Raw genomic sequence first — 22,014 nt, forward strand, 5'->3', positions numbered from 1 at the left:
AGACTTCGATGCATAGAAATGATATATTATGTGATCAGGTTTATATTTGTTCAGGGATCTTTAACTTCTGTGCAATTTCTATCAAGCCAGATCGTGATGAACAAATTCGAAGTCGGGCATGTCCAGATCTAGTAACAATTGATCATTGGCAGAGTTTGGAAAACCGACATCAAGGAAATTGCCGAAAAAGGTGTCGAAATCCTCAATCTCACCTGCCGTTAAGAATGCCGTGCTGTCTACTTCTAAATTCGAAGGTTTATCTGATCCTAGTAGGTCATCAGGCAGAGGGTGTGAGGTTTGATAATATGCATTAGCCCGTGTCTCCACATGCGGAATGTCGATAGCCGAGTGCGACTGTATATTATCAGTGGAAGTAGGTGGTGTTGGGAATATATGGCTCGATCCATGCTGAGAGTTTAGTCGGGTGATATTGATATTTGGACCTGTGGAACGTTCCTGGTCCATGGTGGGTTGGATGTTGTTCAACACACGCTGGCCTAGACGAGTCATCACAGCGGCCGACCACCATGTGGTGCTCATTTTCTCGAGACATCGATGAAATAGACGGATTTGGTCAATGGCTGTGTGGCGCGCACTTGGAAGTTTGCTTTCTCTCAGTTGTTTGTATGTGACCGAGAATACGAGTGAGATGGTGTAACCGATCATGGGAAGCGGCAGAAAATCCCGAATATCACGATTCCAACTGAGTGACGCGACGGTAAGTATTGAATGACTTTGTCGGATTTTTGATGCTCGTGGCCTTGATCGGCCTTGCAACCCGCTAGAATGTGTTGACAGAATAATCACAGCATAATAAACAAGCTCGAGAGACTCTGTCGGTCGAGTGGTTAGACAATGTTGCAACTCAAGGGCGGAATAATTCATACCAAGTAGGTCTGGGGACGTATCCCAAGCCTTGCAGTCCTCCACAATATCCTCAAAGGACGGAAGATCGAGTTCACTCTGATCAACGCCTTTCATGATCGGTCGGTAGAAGTGAATCACTTCTCTGAGCTTATCGGCAATTCGAAGCCAGACACGAAATGGCGATTGAAACGTTGAAGCAACGTCGTCCACCCTTTGACTTAGGTCTTCGTCGTGTATCATTAAAGGCCTCCCATTCATAGCAGCGTTCCATCGGTCTAGACTCCACAAACACCAGAAAAGACCCCTGGAAGATGTACCAGAGTGTTGCTCTGGCCTCATCAAATGCAACCCCATAGTCTGGGCATGGTGGATGGCCTGGGCCAGATTCAAAGAACACTCTTCAGATCCAGTGGAGCCCCATTCATGTAGTGAGAGAAGAGCCAAAATTTGTATTGCAAGTACTTTTTTCTCTGCCTTTCTCGAGATGTTTTGCATGGCATCAGTATAGAGAATTCTGCAGAATTTCTCTAGTGGAAGGGGGTTTGAATTAGGACCAAGGCATAAGAAAGGCACCGCATCCTGGTCCTTCGCTGCAACAAGGCAAATCACTTGCACAAGCCGCAGAGGGAGTCTGCCCGCTCTATGCTGGTTTCTAACGCTATCTTCGTCAAAAAGAGGCAGTAATGGGTGTATCCGACGAAAGTAGATCTCTAGCAAGGCCTCCTCGCAGTCTTTCGGGGGCAGCCAGTCGGGGTGAGCATGGGTCCCTAGTACTGTTTGTGAAGAGGAGCTAGGAATTTCGCCCTGGTCAATGGAGCTCTCCTCGGCACCCAACCATGCACCAACATCCCCTTTCTGGGATCGACCCCCCTTCAGCCTTGACTCATTCTGCTCCATGAGTGTCGCTACAGGGTGTGAGTCACACGCAAAACGACGAGATTCTTGATCGACCTCTGCAGCTGGACCTGCATCAGGGGCGGTAAATTCCCCCCGTTGTTGTATCAGATTCTGAAGCGAAGACCCATTTAGTCGCTCGCCTCTTGGAGATGCAGATCTATCTCGGACTGCTGTATCCCGTCTTGAAGCCTGAGATGTAGGACTTTGGCTACTTGTGAGACCAGAGATGTTGGGGGAAGAATCCCGATCAACCAATTGACCCTCAGAGATATTGTGATAGCAGCGTTTCTAGCGAAATCAGCATACAACTTCCTTTGTTGGAAGGCCATCTCGGAATGCGATACCTTTTTGTGACGACAAGAGTTACACGCACGCCGTACATGCCCCCTCTTGGCATTTGTTCCATCTTGACTCACTAAGAAAGTCAGCTCCATTGTAAATGATTCTCATGTCTCGTTCATCTAGCTGGCAGGTCGTTGCGGGCTCTTTCCCTGTCGGGGGCGGGAACGACCACCGGAGCGGCGACCGTGTCCCAAAACGGAAAGTCCGCGCCCGTAGCACAGGGTCAGCACAAAGGATAATCCACCACAATATGACCATGAACGAAGTATTAATACGGTAATATTTTATACCCAGAGAGGTCTAGGTCTAGATCAAAATCACACCGTTCTCGCTATTTAGTATGGCAAGATACTATTCGCTTAAGTGCACCTCGACATTTATTTCCCATATGGTACTTCTATGATCAACCCCATATCCACAGAAGTGGTAGGCTATACATAGGTCCAAGCATAGACTTTTGATCGAAAATATACAGTTCAGCAGAATTTCAAGGCTGAAGAACAGAACTGAGTCATGTATCATGTCCTGTATTATACCTTATCCCGTCGAGTTCAGTGCAAACAATTCAGAATATCAACTACAACTGCCTACTCTAGTTTAGTGAGGATATGCAGGCTACCATATAAACGCAGTCTCTATTACCCACTATGGTCTAGAGTCCCCGAATTTACCCATGTCTCATATCACATTCTATTATATATAATTGACTCCTTAGGCTCATCGTTTCAAATATCAGACATCTTCATAACACCTCATTCCCAGTAATCTTACATTCCTATCCTTTTACATTAGTTAGTTATCAGCCGGGGTCAATATGACACTCATTCGTTCGAGATAATACCGCTGACTGTGTCCATTTGCCCTGGCGTGGAATCCAGGTCTTGTCCAAGTTATTTGAGGGATAATCTATGATATATCCAATCTCTGCTCTCAGCCACATTTTGTTGTACTGAAATAACGAATCCATATCTACTCATTTAGGGTTCGATGTCAGTTCCGGTCTTCCCTCTAGTCCTTGTTAGATTGCTTTCTAAACGGATGGTTTTTATGCCAGCAGTTGTCCCTTTCCATCTCTGCTCATAAAACCAAGAAGACTGTTGACTGCATCGTGATGCCCAACATCAATAGACAGAGACGCAAAGGAACAACTACTGGTATTAAAACTGTCCGTTCAATAAGCAATTTTGTAGAGACTGGGGAGAAGAGCGCTGCTGCCATCCAGTTCTTAATGAGTTGATATGGGGTTCGGCCTAAGAAAATGGAAAAGAGAGTGAAGATAGGACCACCCTATTGACTATGCCATCAAGAAATTATATAAAAACTGGGGTTTGATGTAATTAGAGATCCTGTGTTTAGCAAATCAAGTTAAACTACGTATAAACCAAGGTTGAATAATACAGGATAAAGGCCACAGAAGGGGCAGAGTATTCTTATTTTCATATAAAACTATACCTGGTCTGCACACGCCCCCGGTATACCCAATGCAAACTTTTCTCCTCGCCTCAATCCTTTCCTTCTCCAACTCAACCCTATCCCCGCTGTGTCCGGCTCTTCTGGACTCCTCACTCAAGACGTTCAACTGGCGGTACCGCCGGGGACCCTATGGGTCATTGCGGCCAATCTCCCCATTCTCCGCTCTGGGCCTCACAGTCCACCCCTGCAGCATATTACAGATCATGATGCTGCCCTCTTCTAGATCATATGGCTTTGCACCAGCCATCGGTGGGAGTCCACTGGTAAACTGAATCCAACTGCGCGCCATCTCCTCCCCTTGACGCCGCAGAAAATGGTTGCGGTGCATAGGGAGACCCCTGTCAAGTGTCATGAACTGGTACATGAGTTCGACAAAATGACGTCCCATCGGGTATGAGAAAGACGACTCGGGGAAGGATTTGCTAGACCAAAATGCCAGCGATATAAACGTTTCCGACCACTCCTAACCACCACTGAGACGACTCAGCATGGTGGTGATCGATCAGACGGCCAGTTAAACTGCTGAGTTGTGAATGGTTTAGGCTAAAAGTTGGAGTAGTGGTCGTGGTCGGTGTCTTGATATATATCTTGAGATTGAGTTATGTCTTTTCTGTTACCCCGGTGAAAAGTGTAGCGTTCAAGGACATGGGTAGAAACTACGCTCATGCCAATATCCATGGGTTGGCCGGATGTGAGATATTAGTGCCGCGGTGGTTGACCCCTGGATCAGTCGGGACATTAGTCCACTTCGTGGAGATTATATGGCAACTTTAGCCGTGGGGTAGTTTTCCTGAGCAGCCTTCATAGTTAGTAAAAGAGTCAATAGTCGGTGTAATTATATTTGATGTACTCGGTATCCATAGTTATCATAGTTATAGTTAACTAAACCTGAATAGATCGAATGTTCTCCACAAAAGAGGGTGTGCTGCCTTGTGCTGCCTTGTGTTGCCTGACGCTAATCCAGGCAGCAGCCTCATTTCTGCCAGATCCCTCAGGCCACAAATATTGACTGCGTAACAACCTCTCCTCCTGTTTTCTTATTTAAAAGGTGGCTTATTCCTTCCTCTGCTCTGTTCTATCTTTTTTATCACATCTTGCGCCTTTTGCATTTTTGTTTGCTCCTAACCGGGCAGCTCTCTTTTTACCTTGTACACCTCAACCTCGTACTGGACCCTTCCCTCCTCAACTTCTACATTCTACCTTCCCATTGCCTGCTCTTCATACCCAGTGCTCTTTTCTATTGCAATTGATCGACATCATGCCAGTTAAAAGTTTCAAAAAACTTGTCATCTCCGTCGGTGGGACTTTTCCCAATCTGAGACAAGGTATGGGCCCCCTATTTCCAAGGCGGACTGTGTATAGCTCTCCACAACTTGTATGTTGACGATTATACTCTTCACAGCGGACTTAAAAGCGCTCATTGAGAAGAACGGTGCTACATTTAGCACGTCGGTTACGGATGATTGTACCCATTTGGTGACCACTGAGAAGGACGTGGAGAAGCAAACTACCAAATGTGAGTACACAACCGCAGACACAACCTCGGAAGTTTGAAACCCCTATGTACTTTCTCAATGGTCCATGTGATTTCATCTCAGCACTCAAATCTGTGACAAACCGTGTTGGGGATGATAGCGATGATGCGTGAGATGTTTTGGCCCCCCGGCACGCCATTTTCATAAATGACAAGCCTAGACGGTGTTTGATGGCAAGCAGCAGTTAATTGTTCAAACTTCCGAGGTAAAATTGTACGAGCTCGGGAGCCCTTTATTGACCAATCAACTAGACAAACAAGCTTCCCAGCTCACCAATTGTCACATAGTGCCACTTTCGTGGCTTCTTGAATCAGACCAAGCCAAGAAACCGTTACCGGAGTCAAAATATGCTTTTGGCCAAGCCAATCAGGCATTCCAGGCAGATGATGACACGCAGAACAAGATTGTGGATGGTACCGCATCTCTTCCTGCAGACAACAAGCGTATTACCAGAAAGCGAGGCGTGGATGCGGCTTCTGCTGCAAACGATGCCGACAAAACAACAAACGACACGCAGAAGAATGGCACAAATGGCAAAGCCAAGTCCTCCGAGGATAAAAAGTCTGCAACCAAAAAGCGAGGCGCGGATGAAGACCCTGTGAAGAAAGGGTCCAACAAAAAGACAAAGGACATTCAAAAAACAACCATAAAGGCCCTCAATGTTCCAATAGATGATGGATTTGAGGAATTGGGTAAACTAAAGGGTAAGTTTGCAATGAGAGAGCTCAAGAGTGGAAGACAAACTGACACACCTTGTGATAGACCCCAAGGTCTACATTGACAGTGCAGGCCTCATCTGGGATGCTACCCTGAGCCAGACTGTGGCATCTAGCAATGCCAACAAGTTTTATCGCGTTCAATTATTGGTCGGTTCGAACTCGAAGTACTTTGCCTGGACACGGTGGGGTCGAGTTGGGGAGCATGGACAGTCAGCCTGTCTCGGAGACGGTGGTTTGGCAGCCGCCATGCAGCATTATGAGAAGAAGTTCAAAGACAAGTCGGGCCTCAAATGGGCGAATCGGCTTGATACTCCTAAAAACGGAAAATACACGTTCCTTGAGCGCAACTACGAGGAGGATGAAGATGAGGAAGAGCCCGTTAAAAAGGAGAAAACCATCAAGGAAGAAGAGGATTACCCCCGGGCCGAGAGCGCTCTATCCAAAGGGCTTCAAAACCTCATGTCTTTCATCTTCAACAGACAAAACGTCCTCGACACATTGGCCGCAATGTCCTACGATGCCCACAAACTGCCATTGGGGAAGTTGAGTGAAAGGACGTTGAAAAGTGGATTCTTGGTCTTGAAAGATATTTCCGAGCTCATGATTACACCAACCTTGGCACAAGAAAAACATGGGCTATCATATGGTGATGCCATAGAGGCATTAAGCGATCGATACTTTACCTTGATTCCCCACGTCTTTGGCCGCCATCGGCCACCGACCTTGAACACGAACGCGCAGATTAAGAAAGAAATCGATTTGCTGGAGGCACTGACTGACATGGATGTTGCGAATGAAATCATGGTATCGTCCAAGGAGGACCACGATGACACCCACCCTCTAGATCGCCAGTTCCAGAGTCTGGGTATGGAGGAGATGACAGAACGTGAGTACCAATTCCCAAATCTACGAAATCTCGCAAAACTGACCTCGTCCAGTGGACCACAAATCAAACGAGTTCATCGAACTCGAGAACTACCTCCAGAACTCTCGCGGCGAAACACACGACATGAGCTACAAGGTTGTGAACATCTTCCGCATCGAGCGACGAGGCGAAAAAGACCGCTTCAACGCATCCCCCTACGCCAACATCCCAAACAGCGACCGCCGCCTCCTCTGGCATGGGTCCCGGAGTACAAACTTCGGTGGTATTCTCAGCCAAGGTCTTCGCATCGCCCCACCCGAAGCACCCGTCAATGGATATATGTTTGGCAAGGGTGTGTATCTAGCTGATACTTCTAGCAAATCCGCAAATTACTGTTGTCCCCACAACAGCCGTGGAATGGGATTACTTCTCCTCTGCGATGCGGAGCTCGGTGCTCCCATGCTAGAGCTTGAACGCAGCAACTACAACGCTGGCGAGCTAGCGCATGAAGAGGGCAAAATTGCGACACTCGGCAAGGGATCGAATATTCCTGGTGGGTGGAAGGATGCTGGATGTTTGAGTCCGGCGTTGGAGGGTGTGACAATGCCTGATGTGGCTATCGATAGCGCCTACAGTGCCAGTAATTGCCTGTACTACAATGAATACATTGTGTATGATGTCGCGCAGATCCGACAGCGGTATTTGTTCCAGGTCAAGATGAACTGAGTGATTTGCTTTTGCATGGATTGGAGTATTGGGTTCCTGGTCGGGGAATTATTGAGCGGGAGTTAGTTTCGGATATGTTAGCTTATTTGCTTCTTCAAAGTCATTGTCATGTATGATTACGAGTTCAGTACTTACTCAAATATCAGATTAATTTAACTATGAATGCTAGCCATAATATGTACAATAAGCGATAAGCTAGATATTCGTCGTCTCGAAAATCTTCTGGGCTACTACCTACCAGTATGATATGGAGTCACCGGTATGGCATTATCCCCAAGTTAAATACGACGCACGTTGAATCTGCGGTTGTGGGTGGTTGGAGAATGCGAGGCATAAGCAAGTATATCAAATGACAGAGAATCATTCCGAAAGTTCACAGTGATTATGGAATGCAAATTTGTTAAGTAAATCACAAACCGATTGGTTCCACCATTCTGTACATAAATAACTTCCATTGTATACCAACAAATTCTGGGGTAAAATGTGTCCTACCTAATATGGCCATTTCCATTTCTAGGCAGTGCCGTTCCTGCGCTAAGCCGTATTTGGTGGAACAGTAGCCCGAGCTAGCCCATTTGGGAGGAACATAGCCTATGGCTCCCACATCAGGCAACCCACGCAGACCTCGGAACGTGGGGAGATGCTATGACATGCCGAACTCCAAGATCCCGACCGACCAGAAAAGAAAGGTCACGCGGCGCGCCATATATTGAAACAACTAAACCGTCTACATCCTTCAATTGAATTTAACCCACAACAGCCCGCATCACAGCTCCTAAACCCCCCGAACACCAAAACACCAAACCACCACAACCCACGAAAATGTCCAACCTAACCCCAACGACGACCCCACCATCTTCCAAAAAACCCCAAATCACCATAATCGGCTCCCTAAACATCGACTTCGTAACAGCAACCCCACGCTGCCCAGGACCCGGCGAAACCCTCACAGCAACCTCCCTAACCGTCTCAGCAGGCGGCAAAGGCGGAAACCAAGCCGTCGCCTGCGGCCGCTCCTCCTTCACATCCCAAACAACCCAAGATGTCTCCGTGAACATGATCGGCGCCGTCGGCGCCGATGACCCATACTACGCCACCCTACTCCAACCCGCCCTCTCGAAATCCGGCGTCGACACGGCATCCATTGAACAATCGACCGTTGCGCAGACGGGGTCGGCTAGCATTATCGTCGAAGAAGCCATCGGCGGCGAGAACAGGATTCTCGTCGTCCCAGGCGCAAACCATGCCGGATTGCTCAGCGATGTTGGAAATATTCTCGCTGCTTTACAGAATTACCCGTCTACGCCCGATATCATTGTGTTGCAAGGTGAGATCCCGCGCACCACGACGCTGGGATTGTTGGAGTATTTCAATGATGGTTCTGTTGGGGACCGCGCGAAAGTGGTGTTTAATCCCGCCCCTGTGTTTCCAGAGGGGATTCCGCTTTCCGCGCTACGGGGCACTGCTGTGCTTATTATGAATGAGACCGAGGTTGTGCAGATGGCGAGGTCTATTGAGGGTCTTCCTATTGGGGATGTTGTCGAGGGGGATGAGTTGAGGCCTGAGGAATTGGCGCCGCGGTTCCATGAGCGCGCGGACGTTGAGATTGTTCTTATTACGCTTGGTGCGAAGGGTGTTTATTTCTCGACGAAGTCGGGTCAGAGTGGGATTGTTGCTGGTGTCAAGGTTGCTAAGGTTGTTGATACTACTGCGGCTGGGGATACCTTTGTTGGGTATTTTGCGACTGCTGTGGCTCGGTTCTTGGCTAGCGGAAAGAGTATTGGGGCGTTTGATGATGAGATTGAGGGTGCAGTTTCGAAGGCGAATTCTGCTGCCGCTCTGTGTGTGCAGACACGAGGGGCTATGCAGAGTATTCCCTTTGCGTATGATATGGAATGAAGGTATGAAACGACGGGATGTAAATATAGATACTAGTGATGAAAACAAATCAATAGAAATGGTATTTTGGGTATAATTATGAGATCATAGCGTCAGCTTCATCATCGAATTCCTCCTCGTATCGCGCCAGATTCCACGCCTCTTGAAGCGCATTAGTCTCGCGGTCAAGTTTGATGCCTGTTGTGGCTGTGATTCTGGAAAAGCGTTCTAGTAGAACCGCTTGTTGGGATTCATGTGTCATCTCCTTCGCAATGGTGAGAAGGCTTGCAACCAATATCGGATCCCATTGTTCGGGGGAATCATTACTTGCTGCGATCCCGGCGATTGACTGCGCATGCCAGATATGCGAGGTGACGGACCTTGGTCCGGGCAGTGATTTCAACAGTCGCGGCTTATGTGTAAGCAATAATAGAGAAATCATGTGGTAGACAGCGTTGGCGACCAGCGCCATTGGCGTCGTGAAGATAAGAATTGGAAATGAGGAGTCGTGGTCAGGATCAATTTGGTCAGCTTCCCCTCCGCGGATGTCCACGATCTGTTGTACATTTACTGGTCGCTCGTTGTACCATTTCTGGCAGTCTGACCAGAGGAAAGTCCATTGTGATAAGGAGTGCGATTGTCGTAAAGATGGGAATGCTGTCAGATCTGGTGATGTGACTGTATGCGGAGAAGGCATTTCTCGATCACCGTGTGTCAGGGTTAAGCAGTGTCCCAGAAGACACAATATGTGCTTATATACGGAATTGACGGTCTGAGGCAGCATGGATTGGGTGTGGTGTAATAAGGTGCCATCTCGTCGTAGTAATGATGGGAAGGGCATAAGTGGTGGCTTTGAAGAGGATATTGAGCCGGCGAGATCTGTAAGGTGTAATAGTTAGTTTGCTAGCGAATTTGTTGAAGAGATTAGAGCTTGCCCTACCAAACCGAAAGTAAAGCCAAAACAAAGCGTCCCCGACCTCTTCTCCCACTGCTCGTGACGCAAAGTCACTTATATGCTCTATTCTGGGAATCAAAAGGCTTCTCCACTGCTGCGGCCCAGCAGGCAGAGCATCTTGAAGCATCAAGAGGGCATGACCAGCATATCTAGCTAAGTCATATTCAAGCGTTAGACTCTCTTCTGCTTCCTTTCGGAACTGCTGGCTACTTTCCAGGTCCTTGCTAGTTGGGGTTGCCACCAGAAGTCGTTGAGCTGCAGCCAGGGCAAGGACGGCGACTTGTAGAGCTCTGTTAGTTCGTGAGAGCAGAAGGACCTGCAGTCCGAATGGGAGCTCAGGGTCTCCAGTATCAATCCAAGGACCGACATGGTAGCGGAAATGTCGAAGCAAGTCAGTCTCATGATTGCCACATCCAAGGGCTATTCGTTGTTCGACTGTTCTCTTGCTGGTGAGAGATCTGTATCCAACGTATGGAGCACTGTTCATGTATCGAGTTCCCGGCGCACTCCGTTCACTGGCAAATGAGATTGGAGGCTCAGAAACGTTGACGTTTGGAACTGCGGATGACAGGATGTTTTGGAATTCAAAAGCACAGCGGGCATCTCCGGTGTCATCTGGGCCATCACCCGAAGATTGCAATTCGTCTAAAGAGTAACCGGTGTTTCGGTCACTCTGAGAATCATCTGCAGCTTGCAGCGGAGCCTTTGGTTTCTCCTTGTTTGCTGCTGCAAGGGGCGAGGCATCGACAAACTGATCAAAATCAACCCCATGTCCATATTACATCGTCAGGTAGACTAAAAAACCGAATCCATTGTGGAGTACTCACTGTAATATTGTTATACGCTTGTCTCGACCCAGCAGAAACGCCCCCTTCACGCTGCGGGACAAACGCTAAACCAGAACTGTATTTACACGAGAGGCCTTTAACTTCGCAGTTAGCACAGCTAGGCTTCTGCTCATCACCTACAATGGCAAACTGTCAGTTCTGATCGACCAAAAAAAAAGAGAACCACGTGACACGTACATTTTCTTCTCCTTTTCCGACAGGTCAGGCAACCAGTCCTAACCCGCTGCTTGGCCGCAGGTGTGGGTTTTCTGGGCATAGTGAGACGTGATACGACATTACCCCAGATGTTGCAGAAAAGAAGGATCGGAGGCTCCGCAGTCCCGATATGTGCTCGACTGCCGGAGGTGGCCGATCAGTTGAGCCTGTGGGGCGAGCACCAATGGGGAACAAAAGAGGCTACGGTGGGCGATTGTGGCACAGTGGTCATTAATGTGGTATAGACTTGACTGCTTTTGTTAAAAGGTATTATTGTTAGTACTGACTAAACTCTTTTATTCCTACTAAAAAAAGTATATGGTCTACTAAAACTTTGTTCATATTCTAGATTAATTTTCTCTACCATGCGTTGACCAAATACAAGTTTTGCCAATCTTGGTAGTTGATGAGGTCTCACTTCCTCAGTTCCCAAAAAAACTCCTTTGAGAAATATTGTCTCGTCGTGAAGCCAAATACACACACAAGCTCAGGACGCCATGCCCTTGCCTTGTGGTGTTTGTGCCGCCTTTGTTGCATCTTATGCGCCGAATAATCAGGAAAACCAGCGTATTAGGCTCGCATCAATTGTGATTCTTTGTGGAATAATGTGCCAGGTTGAAAGGATTAGATTCGGTCAACCGGGAACAAGTATCGGGTCCTCTTCTCATTGAAGCCGCTGCGGTGTAAGATCTTCAGTGAAGCCACATATCGAAATTCCACATCTGAGATTGCACCTGGTCTTCCGCCTGACCTTTGATAGGTGGACGATATAGAAGCGTGCGTTGAAGTTTCTTAGAGTTCCCATGTACTCTGATTGAGAGGGTCGTTTCGAAGAAGGACGTGTAGGATGGGCTGAACTGCAATCCGCATCTTCATCCCCAAATTCGTGACTACAAAGCAATATCCACGGTCTGGGTTGACTATTGTTCATTTTTTCCTCCCCAAGATCCTCTAGCGTAGACATGGCGAGTGACTCACCCGCTATGTTCTGTCACTAGATTGGACTTGGAATATTTGAACAGAATCTGTGAATGATGACAGTAGCATGGCTGCGAAACTCCGAAGTGGGCCCGCCATATTAATGTCCCTATCCCTCGGCATTCTGCGCGGGGAACCAGTAGACATGACAAAGAATTTGGCCGATTGCTTTTTGAAACTGGCGCTGTAGGCCGTGTTCATAGCCGATTTGCACAGTGCCGTCACAAAAATCGTCTATGCCGGTAACTCTCCAACTATATTTGTAGACCAGCATGGATGGCGGTTGTAGAATCTAGCCTTGTGATGAATCTTTTTCTCCAGAATGTCCTCTATTCCTCAACTGAGATGAGAGGTGTACTCATAAAAATAGCACAAAGGCACGAGGTGTCACAATTGGCTGTACGAAATAGGACAAATCGCATTGAAATGGCTGGAGGAGTCAAGCCAGAATTTTGGCTGGAGATATCGGAAGTATGTTTTCTTGTCGAACGACATGAGAAAAACTCAAGGATTCCCCGTATTGGAGGACATCTCGAACAGTTTGATTTCGCCTCGCTAGATATAGCTTTCGGATATCATCCCGGCTATATCTCAGCCCCAGTAAATTCTAGCTCTCGTTCTGGTTCGGTGACATGGATTGCATAAATCACGTCTCAGCTGATTCCCAGTCAGTCTCGGCGACATACCAACAAGAAACCTTTAGCAAGAGAGATATGGCGCAACTGCCAAGAAGTCCAGAAAACTTAAACTGCTTGGGGTCGGAAATCCAGATAAAGAGGATTGAAAAGACGAAAATAGATCAGGTCGGAGTTTTGAGTGACAGATCTAATTGAGTGGCACTACAGCAGATGCATTGGATGGATGTTGACGTAAAATTATACCGGGAGTGCCAAAAGGAAGCTGAAAAAGCCTTGGGTTGTAAATCTAGCGTTCATTCCGCAATATAGTTGAAAGGCGAAGCTCGATATCGTTATCGCGCTCTCCAACCTTTTCCACCATTGCAGGGATAGGAAGAATGGAAAAATGATAGACAAAAAATCTAGGTTCCGTAAGATTCCCTGCGTCGGTCATTAAGCAAATATTCTTTGAGGAAGACGTGAGAATGGAAGTTTTGAAAAGTGCTGGAGGCCGTCTCAGTGACTCCGTTGACTCATGTTTGCCCAAGAACACTGTGCGAATTGGTGACGAAGTACATCATAGGGTCCAATAAATGACAGAGATTTACCATCCACCGCAGATATGAAGGTTTGTTGATGAGTTGTATTAGCCCGCTCTTCAGCGACTCTTTCAGCTTTCTCGCGGCTACGACTTCTCCAACCTGTAGATGCGTATGGGCATCGCACCCCCAATAAGTCGTAAAAGTCCACGTCACACACCAGAAATCCCCACGACTACCCCGGGTTGTCCTGTAAGTTTGGAAGTTGAACGTCACGGTCGAAACATTTCAAATTTGTGATGGGAGATGGACATGAGATTCCCCTCCAGCTCAAAGACGGCTCTTTGGACAAGTCAGGTCCAAGAAATTGTTGAAATAAGAACCCTTAGAGAATTTCCCGGCTCAAGAGGTGTAGGGTTCGCGTTTCCCCCTTCCCATCCAGACCAACATATATAACCTCTCCAGCCATTCACGGGGGGCCTTCTTTTGGTGCATTCATTCCTCCGGCACTCATCTCGTAGGTTCTTTGCGTGAACCTTGTCATTCCACTCAGTTGGTCATTTTGGCCCAGTGGGTGGGGGGAGGAGAGAAGAAGAAAAAAGGACAAGGGAAGTGGGGGGATAGTACGAATAAAGAGAGAGGGGAAATGGAAAGAAAACAAAATACACGGTTGGAAGGGCAGAGTCTTATATGACTTTTATGTACTTCTGGAAGGTTCCAACCTAGAGATGAACGACTATCCTGAGTGAGTCGCGCCAAACAGCGCGTTTCACAAACAGCGTCCAAATGGATTTACACGTGAAAGAATTAACTTCATGAACGTTATATTATAAACTAAATGCGACGTTGAGCCACGGCCTTTTTTTTTTAGAACGCGCTCAAACCTTCTCAATATACTGCGATCTCTCGTTTTTCTCGAGATCACCGCCATTGCCCGACATACGCTCAAGGAACGAAGTCAAACCAACATCGCGCTGCGCTTCGCGGAGAAGTTCAGCATCCTGCTCGCCGGCATTGCTCTTGAAAACACGATCCATATCTTCCAGAGATGCGCCCTTAGTTTCAGGCAGGAAGATCCAAACCCAGACGATACCACAGGCGAGGAAACCAGCAAAGAAGATATAGGTACCCCATTCCCAGTTCTGCAGCATAGGGGGAACGAAGAAGGCAATAGCGAAATTGTTGATCCAGTTGCTGAACGCGCCGATGGAGGCACCCTTCGCGCGAATGGAAAGCGGGAAGATCTCTGATACGAGGGTCCATGAGACAGGGCCCCAGGTAGCGCCGAAGCCTGCAATATACAGCCAGATCAAAGCTAGAACAGGTAAGTGAGTGATTGGAATAATGGTTTTTATATGCAAGTTTGGTACTCACCAACTGCGGTCCAGCCGGCTGCTACATGGTTAGGCCAGTCGTGTTTGAACTTGGCCACAATCACGCCGACGATGACCATGCTAGCAAGCATAACGAGTGATCCACCCAGGAGCATGGGCTTGCGGCCAAACTTGTCAATAACCAACATTCCGGGGATGGTACTGATCAAGAAGACAACACCGGTCACACCGGTTGCCAGAAGAGCAATGGTACCGCCAGTAAGTCCGAGACTGACGAACACATTGGAGGCGTAGTAAATAACTAATGGGTAATGGTTAGCCAGACATTCCCAATATCTCTCAAACATGTCAACTTACTGGCATCGACACCGCTCCACTGCTGGAAGAACATAACCAACCAGGCAATGCAAACACGCTTGAAGTTATCCATCGAGCGGAAGCAGTTGGTATACTGCGCGATCTGGTTCATGAAGACACTCTTCTTCTCTTTATCAGCAAGTCTAGGCGAGGCCTTAGCAAACGCCCGCTCCTCAAAGACAGCCTCAGCCTTAATCTCAAGGTACTCCATCTGCACAAGCTCATGGTCAACAGTGAGCTTCCGCATCCAAGCAATGGTATCTTGCGCCTCCTGGTCGCGGCCCTGCTTAACCAGCCAGCGGGGCGAGAAAGGCATAAACCAAATGCCACAAGCAAGTGCAACAGCAGGAATACCCTGAATGATAGAAGGTAAACGCCAAGCAAGATCACTCTGAGTAGCTCCCGTACCGCCGATATTGTTGCTACCATATCCAACCCAGAACGAAATCATGATTCCGAGAATAGTAGCGAACTGGTAGAACGAGACGAGCAGACCACGCATTTCAGGTGCCGCCAGTTCGGCGTTATAGAGAGGCCCCACACCACTGAACAAGCCGACGCCAAGGCCGGTGAAGAATCGGCCCGCGTACAGCAGGGACGGGTTGCCGGCAGTCGCGCCGATGTACAGATAGCTACCGAGGATGACCCAGCAGCAGGCGAAGAACATTGTGTATTTGCGGGAGTAGACTTCTCCCAGGATTCCGGCTGATAGGGAGCCGACGATACCGCCCAATTGGAGGACGGAAGTTAGCCAGCCTGTTGCGGTGGAGGAGGCTACTACTGTTGGGAAGTTCTCTGTGAAGCGGGTCATGACCAGGGACTGGCCGAGGACACCTTGTTGGTAGCCATACTCAAAGCCACCGAATCTGGGGCGGTATTAGAATTGAGTTCCAGGATTTGAAGGGAGGGAAGTTCTTACGAAGCGAAGAAGGCAATGGCTAGCACTTTAGGGTTTTCGAAAATAGACTGCCACATGGATTTCTTCGCGAGTTGAACTCGTGGGGTGGATTCCACCTCACTGGATGATCGGATTGTCATGTTGGGCAATATTGGAGAAGGGCAATTTCCAAAGTAGCGCTAGGAGATGAAATCTGGGGAATTCAAAACATGGGGGAAAGAGGGTCTCAATATATACGCCCATTTTTGGTTGCATTGAATGGAGTTGGTTTAATTCTGTCATAGTCCGAGTGGCACCACGTGAAAAGCAGAAAAAAAAGGCTCAAACCCCATAGAACTTCTCCAGTTTCTCAGACTTTTCATGGGCTAATATCCCCCGGATCCCCAAATTTCGGCGTTATGTGGAGGCAAAATAGTGGAGAAACTGGCCCGCTAAACCCTTTTGGGGGTACGTAGCCTCCAATCTCCCAGAATGGCCCCGACGGTGGAGACGGGAAAGAAGTGGGCATCTCGGGTTGAATCGGTTTCCTGTTTTGTCTTTCGGGCCCTGCACGGCCTAGGCCGACTTGGGCTATAACTCGGTCTCGGGTAAAACCTAAGTGTGGAGGTGTGACCCGTTCCGTTTGGGGAAAACAGAGCCACTGTGCTCGCTTAGGAGGTTGAGTTTATTGACATCAAAACATCCATGGATGCTCTTAGTGTTCAAGATGGTGATGAAAAACACTCATTCTCGGGGTACTCTGTCCAAGTAGTAATCGGACCATTAAATTGAGTTGATAGGTGCTCTTCGAGATATACAATAGACATACTGAATATCATTTCCTCATTGGCTCTGCAAAGCATTGGTCCACATCGATCTGCTATGCAGCTAATGCTCCCTTTTCGTCACAAACGGCCTTGCGGTACGGACTACCCCGCGTCCGGATAAACACTACGCCATAATGGAGACTGATTGGTTTACGGCTGAATTCATGCCGTGTCTGATAGCTCTAGTTGGCGATGTGAAGCTTTGGGCTTGGCTGCTGGGAGATATTATTAACCTATCTAGATCATCGCAATGATATGCAATGACAGAATCCCGATAAAACCCCACATACAGCCAGTAGCTTGCAGCCCCAAGCGACACCTCACGCCGTCGCGATTCTGCAAGACGCAAATCTGAGCATCATTCCAGTCTACCCGGGAGCAACATGGCCGCTGATCAACACGCGCAGCCGCTTCCAGGCATAGGACGTGATACACGCCGTGCTGCCCTGGGAGGGGACACTAGCGCCGGCGAATGAAACATTGGAACCCGATGGCAACTATCTGGCTTCGGGCGGCTTTCAAGCAAGGCTTCCCGACAAGCCGACCGGCGAACTCACCTTTGGTACCGAACTAGATGGTGCAAATGGTCCACAAGTATCCGGAGCAGGTATCCATCTACCCCGCAGGGGCACTGATTGATATCGCGCTTGCGATGCCTATGGATCCGCAGTTTGCGTCACTTGCCAAGGATCTCGTGATTATGGGTGGATATTTTGATCTGCATCTCCGGCTGAATCAAGTCGGATGTGAGCCATTCCGTTGTGGTTTTATTGCCAATATCAATGCTTCAATACATCAATGAACATCATGGTAGATGCGGAAGGAATCCTCCAAAATCAACCTAACAGTTGGACTTGGATATTTTATATGGCAGCCGGAACTTCAGAAAGTGAATTGTGTGTTTGAAGTCGATGTTAAGAACCCCGAACACGGATTTCAAGTAGGACCGGTCGGTTAGATTTTGTTGGGCAGATCTTGTTTTGGGTTGCAAGTACTTTGGACTGACTGAAATCTCGAGCGGGGGCCTTGGATTGGTGAGTAGATCGTTTGCAATGTATGCCACTGATTCCATCCTTGTGTGACCTCTTTGTCGCATGTTGTTTGCCAGTCGCTGACCTGCAGTTTGAACAGAGTAGTGTCACGGTCTCGTCGGAGCAAATTCAAGATACCGAACCGAAACAGAATTGGAACTGTACCATTTGAGCCTAACCACTCAAATTACACCCGAGATCTCCCCCGGTTCGTACCCCCAAGCTCTCTCAAGATCCTTGAGTCGCCACAAAGCACCCCACCCAGTCGTGCGCTCAATAATCTTAAACAGCTTGGCAACCTCAACATGCTCACTATGGTGGCTGAGTAACTTCCCGGCAATGTAAAGCGGCTGAATAGCATTGATCAGATTCCCGCTATGAGGATTCGTCAACGAAATCCCACACACCCTGCGAGCATGCCAAATAGCCGAAAAGTGTGGCTTTGAAGGAGGCGGTCCCCTCTCAACGGGCCTCATATCAAGCATCATAATAGAAGCAGCATGATACAACTGGTTGCCAGAAATAGCCGCCCAATGTGCAAACAGAATCTCGGGAAAAGTCTGTCCGCTGCCCATCCCCGTAGTCTTAATAGGCAGCATAGCAGGTGGGCGCTGTTCAAGCCAATACTGCAGCTCCTCCCAAAGTCGGCTCCACTGTTCTGAGAACGGGCGCGTATCATCAGACGCTTCACCCAATTCCAAGAACCGCGTTCGGCGACAACAGAGATCGCAAGCCTTTGCGCATAGATAAACCGCCCAATTAGCGTGCATATCAGGGGATGCACGGCCTTTCTCGCAAAACGCGTCGCGGATGATATCCTCCTGCGCCTCCTTCGACGAAGCCTGGGGCATAGCGGGGACCCATTTCTGCAGCGGGAGGACTGTACTTTCAACGCCGTTAGAGATTATCGCGCCGCACAGCTCCATGCGTGCATAACACCAGAACACGGCTTGCAGATGTCCTCCCGAAAGTCCGTTCACGTTGAACGAGTCGAAGAGCGCGGCGCAGCCCTCAACGTGCCGTCGCCAGTCGCGCGGGCTGACGGACATTAGTTCCATCACAGCCAGGATGCATACTGTCACGAGGACGTTGGGGTCCTTTGCTTGGAGCAATGGTGCCAGGAGGCGGATAGACTCTTGGTACAGCTCAAGACTGTCGTAGGCTTTGTCCAGGCAGGCCTTTCGCTCTGTTTGCCGAGCGGAGAAAGCGAGGATTGCGTAGAACAAGGCTGGTGAGCCTTGCGCTAGGATTGGGATGTGGACACCAAAATGGCGCGCCTCGTCAAATTTATCTAGATAGGGCGCGCATTCTGTGATCCAGTTTTTCAGATAGAAGATTAATCTGATTTTTGGGATTGAGATGACCCGCGTGAAGTCTAGGCTTTGGCGTGGGAGTCGAGGCTGAGGTCCCTCTGTTGGTTCTAGGGGAGCTGGGGTTGTGTAGTTTGCTGGTTCGAGGCTTGCTACTGCGGGAAAAAAGTACGCAGCGGAGTTCTTCTTGTAATTCAAGGAATCTGGGGTTGGCGGCGTAGTCGTCTGCGCTGGAGAATGTTCCGGGCGATAAGAAGGCCTCTTCTTCGATAAGCGGGGTGGCGCTGTTGAAGGTGTCTGGCATTCTTGATTCAGGACGTAATGGGGGGACTGGTTCCTCCATGTTAAGTCTTCATTGGCAGAGTCCGGCGTGTTTGATAGTCTGGGGGTTTCCGGGGTAGAAGGAGGAAGAAAAAGGGCGGACACGATCGGGAATGTCCGAAGAAAAATGCCTGGCTTGGGAAGCTCAGGATGGATGTCGAAGCCACTTAGTCACGGAAACATTCGACTCCAATTTATTTAAAGAGACAATTTTATGCAGATGGTTCTTCTAATTTCTTCCATTTTTATTCAAAGGGAGGCCGCATGATATATATTTTGTTTTGGGGTGCAGCTATATATCTGAATTGGGTGCAGACCTTACAACACATTTCTAACCTCATTATAAACGCAGACCCTCCCATGCTAAAGAAGTGTATGAAATTGAGCCAGCTTTATTACTACCTTTTCCCTAATAATCCTTTTAATCATGAACAGGTAGTTATAACCTCATCGCCTTTCAAGAGATATTCGGATAGACTTTGTTCCTTGCCACACTAGCACTTTCCAGCTTTTCCAGCAGAGTCTTAGCCAGCCGCTCGATACGAAGTCTAAAGAATATCTCTGGGTCATGATCACCAAGATCAAGTCCCAACGGACCCGCCACCTGCTTCAGATGAACAGACCGTGTACATTCGATCTTCCAGTCCCGTGCAAATTGTTGGATCATAGTGTAAAACTCAGGAGCCGTAACATCTCCGTGGTCAATCCCGGCCTTTCGTACCTGATCCTCCGCTCCGTCTGGCGCGTAGCGGCGCATCAGTTTTAGCAGTTCTCCAATCGATCGTGAGATATATAGGTCGGCGCTGGCATGGACGACACCCGTTGTTCCTTGAGCAACATGAGCCAGGCAGGTCCTCGCCACGAGATCAACTGGGATCTCATTGCAGGCTGCTTGTGAAGGGAGGTTGAGCTCAAGCTTCAAAGGCCCATACTCCGAGTCTCCTAAGAGTATCTGGAGGAAGGAATGTACAGGTATGGCACCATCGCTACCGTAGAGTGGGTAGGGTTCAGCAATAGCTGGCGATATGAGGCAGGGCCGCACAATGAGGACAGAGAATTTGTGGTCACCACCCAGAAGCAAGCATTCTGCCAAGTGTTTGGCCAATGCATAGGGAGCCGCAAATTGTTTTGTATAAGATGATTTCCCTGTGACGAGAATTGTCCTTAGTTCCTCTACTGGGTCTTTGTATAGAGGGTAGATTTGCTCTCTGACAACGCCATCGGGAAGAAAGCTGGAGATATATGTAGTTGATATGTGTAGGAAGCACTGCAACTGTATGAAACCGTCTATTAGAGAAGCCAGTGTTAGATGACCGGTGCAGTTGATTGGTATAGTCTCTGCGAGGTCTCGAGATAAAGCAATGTCGCCAGCAGCATTGATCACTACCGTGGTCTCGTTTTGTATGCGTGATAGGTGGTCAGGTGAGAGACCGAGATTAGGCTGGGTCATGTCACCGAGGAAGAATTGGATTTTACAAGTGGCGATAATTTCCTCCACTTGCTCTGGCATCGATTGCTCCCATGATTCAATGGCCTTTTGGACGGATCCTCTCACCAGGACGAATATTTTGGCAGTTGGAAGTTGAATGGCTAGCTTGTATAAGAGACAGCCGCCAAGATTCCCAGTTGCCCCTGTAAGGAAGACGACTTGTCCTCGAAACCATTCGCTGGTCATCATAATTGATAGTTGTCTGCTGGCCCCGGGTCAAAATCCCAGGGTGTTTTCACAGCAAGGAATGTGCCTGGACTAAGGAACTTCCCCGGGACAAGTAGAAAATGCACCTGGGTAGATTTCCATTAGACACCTGGATAAAAGTAGTTCTTATATTCAAATATCACCTACAATCACCTCCAATATAATTTATAAACCAAATTCCAATAGCTAGGGATAATATATTATTATCTTACCCTTGGGCCTTATTTTCGGTTAAAGGTGCCGGCAATGTCGACACAGAATCGAGTTGAAGCAAAACATCGAAACCACTGTAATGTGTCTAGTTCCGAATAACGGAAAGGAACGGCCTAATCGGCCTAAAGAATTACAACTCAATGGACATTGGGTTGTAATCGAACATGGCTCAGAGTATCTCTAGGCCGAGTTACCTGTTGCTTGCCGCATCAGGGGTCCAATAGCTAGATGGGGGTGGGTTACGCTGAAAATACGGAGGGTGGGGGATTGCGTTGGACATCCGGAGGGTTGGAAGCTCATTTGAGCCGAGCTTTCCTTCTGATTGTTCTAGCCTTTGTAGGACCAGATCTTAGTGGTGATAGAAAACCACATGATGTACTGATATACGCTATTCTCACGTCGAGCTATGCGCTGTGATGTAAGGTGAAGACCTCCAACAAGGACGTCACCTGCAATGGGCCCGCATATATGTTACTTTGATACATATTATTCGATATATGCTTCGATGTGGCAAGTTAAATCAGGCTAAGAGTTCGGTGACTAGTTGTGTTGCAGTCACACATGCAGTCTAGGTTAGAGTAGTGTTGAACAACATTGAGAAAGTAATGTTTTCC

At 48.2% G+C, this 22,014-nt stretch overlaps 10 protein-coding genes across 10 annotated transcripts; 4 read left to right on the forward strand and 6 right to left on the reverse strand.

Annotated features, from left to right (window-relative positions):
- Positions 1-81: 81 nt before the first annotated feature.
- Positions 82-2,198, reverse strand: N7487_009347 (fungal specific transcription factor domain-containing protein; the record flags this gene model as incomplete). The annotated part of the gene is made up of 2 exons (XM_056877077.1): positions 82-2,052; positions 2,181-2,198. 2 exons carry the CDS (start codon positions 2,196-2,198, stop codon positions 82-84), a joined length of 1,989 nt encoding a protein of 662 aa, XP_056725657.1.
- A 1,508-nt stretch (positions 2,199-3,706) lies between these two features.
- Positions 3,707-3,967, reverse strand: N7487_009348 (Carboxylesterase type B; the record flags this gene model as incomplete). Its single annotated transcript, XM_056877078.1, has 1 exon — positions 3,707-3,967. One exon carries the CDS (start codon positions 3,965-3,967, stop codon positions 3,707-3,709), a length of 261 nt encoding a protein of 86 aa, XP_056725658.1.
- An 870-nt stretch (positions 3,968-4,837) lies between these two features.
- Positions 4,838-7,424, forward strand: N7487_009349 (uncharacterized protein; the record flags this gene model as incomplete). Its single annotated transcript, XM_056877079.1, has 5 exons — positions 4,838-4,904; positions 4,982-5,095; positions 5,366-5,818; positions 5,877-6,719; positions 6,772-7,424. 5 exons carry the CDS (start codon positions 4,838-4,840, stop codon positions 7,422-7,424), a joined length of 2,130 nt encoding a protein of 709 aa, XP_056725659.1.
- Positions 7,425-8,246: 822 nt separating this feature from the next.
- On the forward strand, positions 8,247-9,323 carry N7487_009350 (ribokinase; the record flags this gene model as incomplete). Its single annotated transcript, XM_056877080.1, has 1 exon — positions 8,247-9,323. The coding sequence occupies one exon, from the start codon at positions 8,247-8,249 to the stop codon at positions 9,321-9,323; it is 1,077 nt and encodes a 358-aa protein (XP_056725660.1).
- A 76-nt stretch (positions 9,324-9,399) lies between these two features.
- Positions 9,400-11,361, reverse strand: N7487_009351 (uncharacterized protein; the record flags this gene model as incomplete). Its single annotated transcript, XM_056877081.1, has 4 exons — positions 9,400-10,181; positions 10,243-11,008; positions 11,085-11,221; positions 11,283-11,361. 4 exons carry the CDS (start codon positions 11,359-11,361, stop codon positions 9,400-9,402), a joined length of 1,764 nt encoding a protein of 587 aa, XP_056725661.1.
- Positions 11,362-14,312: 2,951 nt separating this feature from the next.
- Positions 14,313-16,163, reverse strand: N7487_009352 (sugar porter family MFS transporter; the record flags this gene model as incomplete). Its single annotated transcript, XM_056877082.1, has 4 exons — positions 14,313-14,749; positions 14,809-15,069; positions 15,126-15,991; positions 16,045-16,163. 4 exons carry the CDS (start codon positions 16,161-16,163, stop codon positions 14,313-14,315), a joined length of 1,683 nt encoding a protein of 560 aa, XP_056725662.1.
- Positions 16,164-16,963: 800 nt separating this feature from the next.
- N7487_009353 (uncharacterized protein) lies at positions 16,964-17,305 on the forward strand (the record flags this gene model as incomplete). The annotated part of the gene is made up of 2 exons (XM_056877083.1): positions 16,964-17,023; positions 17,129-17,305. The coding sequence occupies 2 exons, from the start codon at positions 16,964-16,966 to the stop codon at positions 17,303-17,305; spliced, it is 237 nt and encodes a 78-aa protein (XP_056725663.1).
- A 14-nt stretch (positions 17,306-17,319) lies between these two features.
- N7487_009354 (uncharacterized protein) lies at positions 17,320-17,631 on the forward strand (the record flags this gene model as incomplete). The annotated part of the gene is given in 2 exon segments (XM_056877084.1): positions 17,320-17,391; positions 17,404-17,631. The coding sequence occupies 2 exon segments, from the start codon at positions 17,320-17,322 to the stop codon at positions 17,629-17,631; spliced, it is 300 nt and encodes a 99-aa protein (XP_056725664.1).
- Positions 17,632-18,042: 411 nt separating this feature from the next.
- N7487_009355 (putative C6 transcription factor) lies at positions 18,043-19,474 on the reverse strand (the record flags this gene model as incomplete). Its single annotated transcript, XM_056877085.1, has 2 exons — positions 18,043-19,271; positions 19,327-19,474. 2 exons carry the CDS (start codon positions 19,472-19,474, stop codon positions 18,043-18,045), a joined length of 1,377 nt encoding a protein of 458 aa, XP_056725665.1.
- Positions 19,475-19,948: 474 nt separating this feature from the next.
- N7487_009356 (uncharacterized protein) lies at positions 19,949-21,169 on the reverse strand (the record flags this gene model as incomplete). Its single annotated transcript, XM_056877086.1, has 1 exon — positions 19,949-21,169. The coding sequence occupies one exon, from the start codon at positions 21,167-21,169 to the stop codon at positions 19,949-19,951; it is 1,221 nt and encodes a 406-aa protein (XP_056725666.1).
- Between the last annotated feature and the right edge of the window lie 845 nt (positions 21,170-22,014).

The sequence above is a fragment of the Penicillium crustosum genome (assembly GCF_028827405.1).
Source record: "Penicillium crustosum strain IBT 35664 chromosome Unknown utg000004l_segment0_segment0, whole genome shotgun sequence".
Classification (NCBI taxonomy): domain Eukaryota; kingdom Fungi; phylum Ascomycota; class Eurotiomycetes; order Eurotiales; family Aspergillaceae; genus Penicillium; species Penicillium crustosum.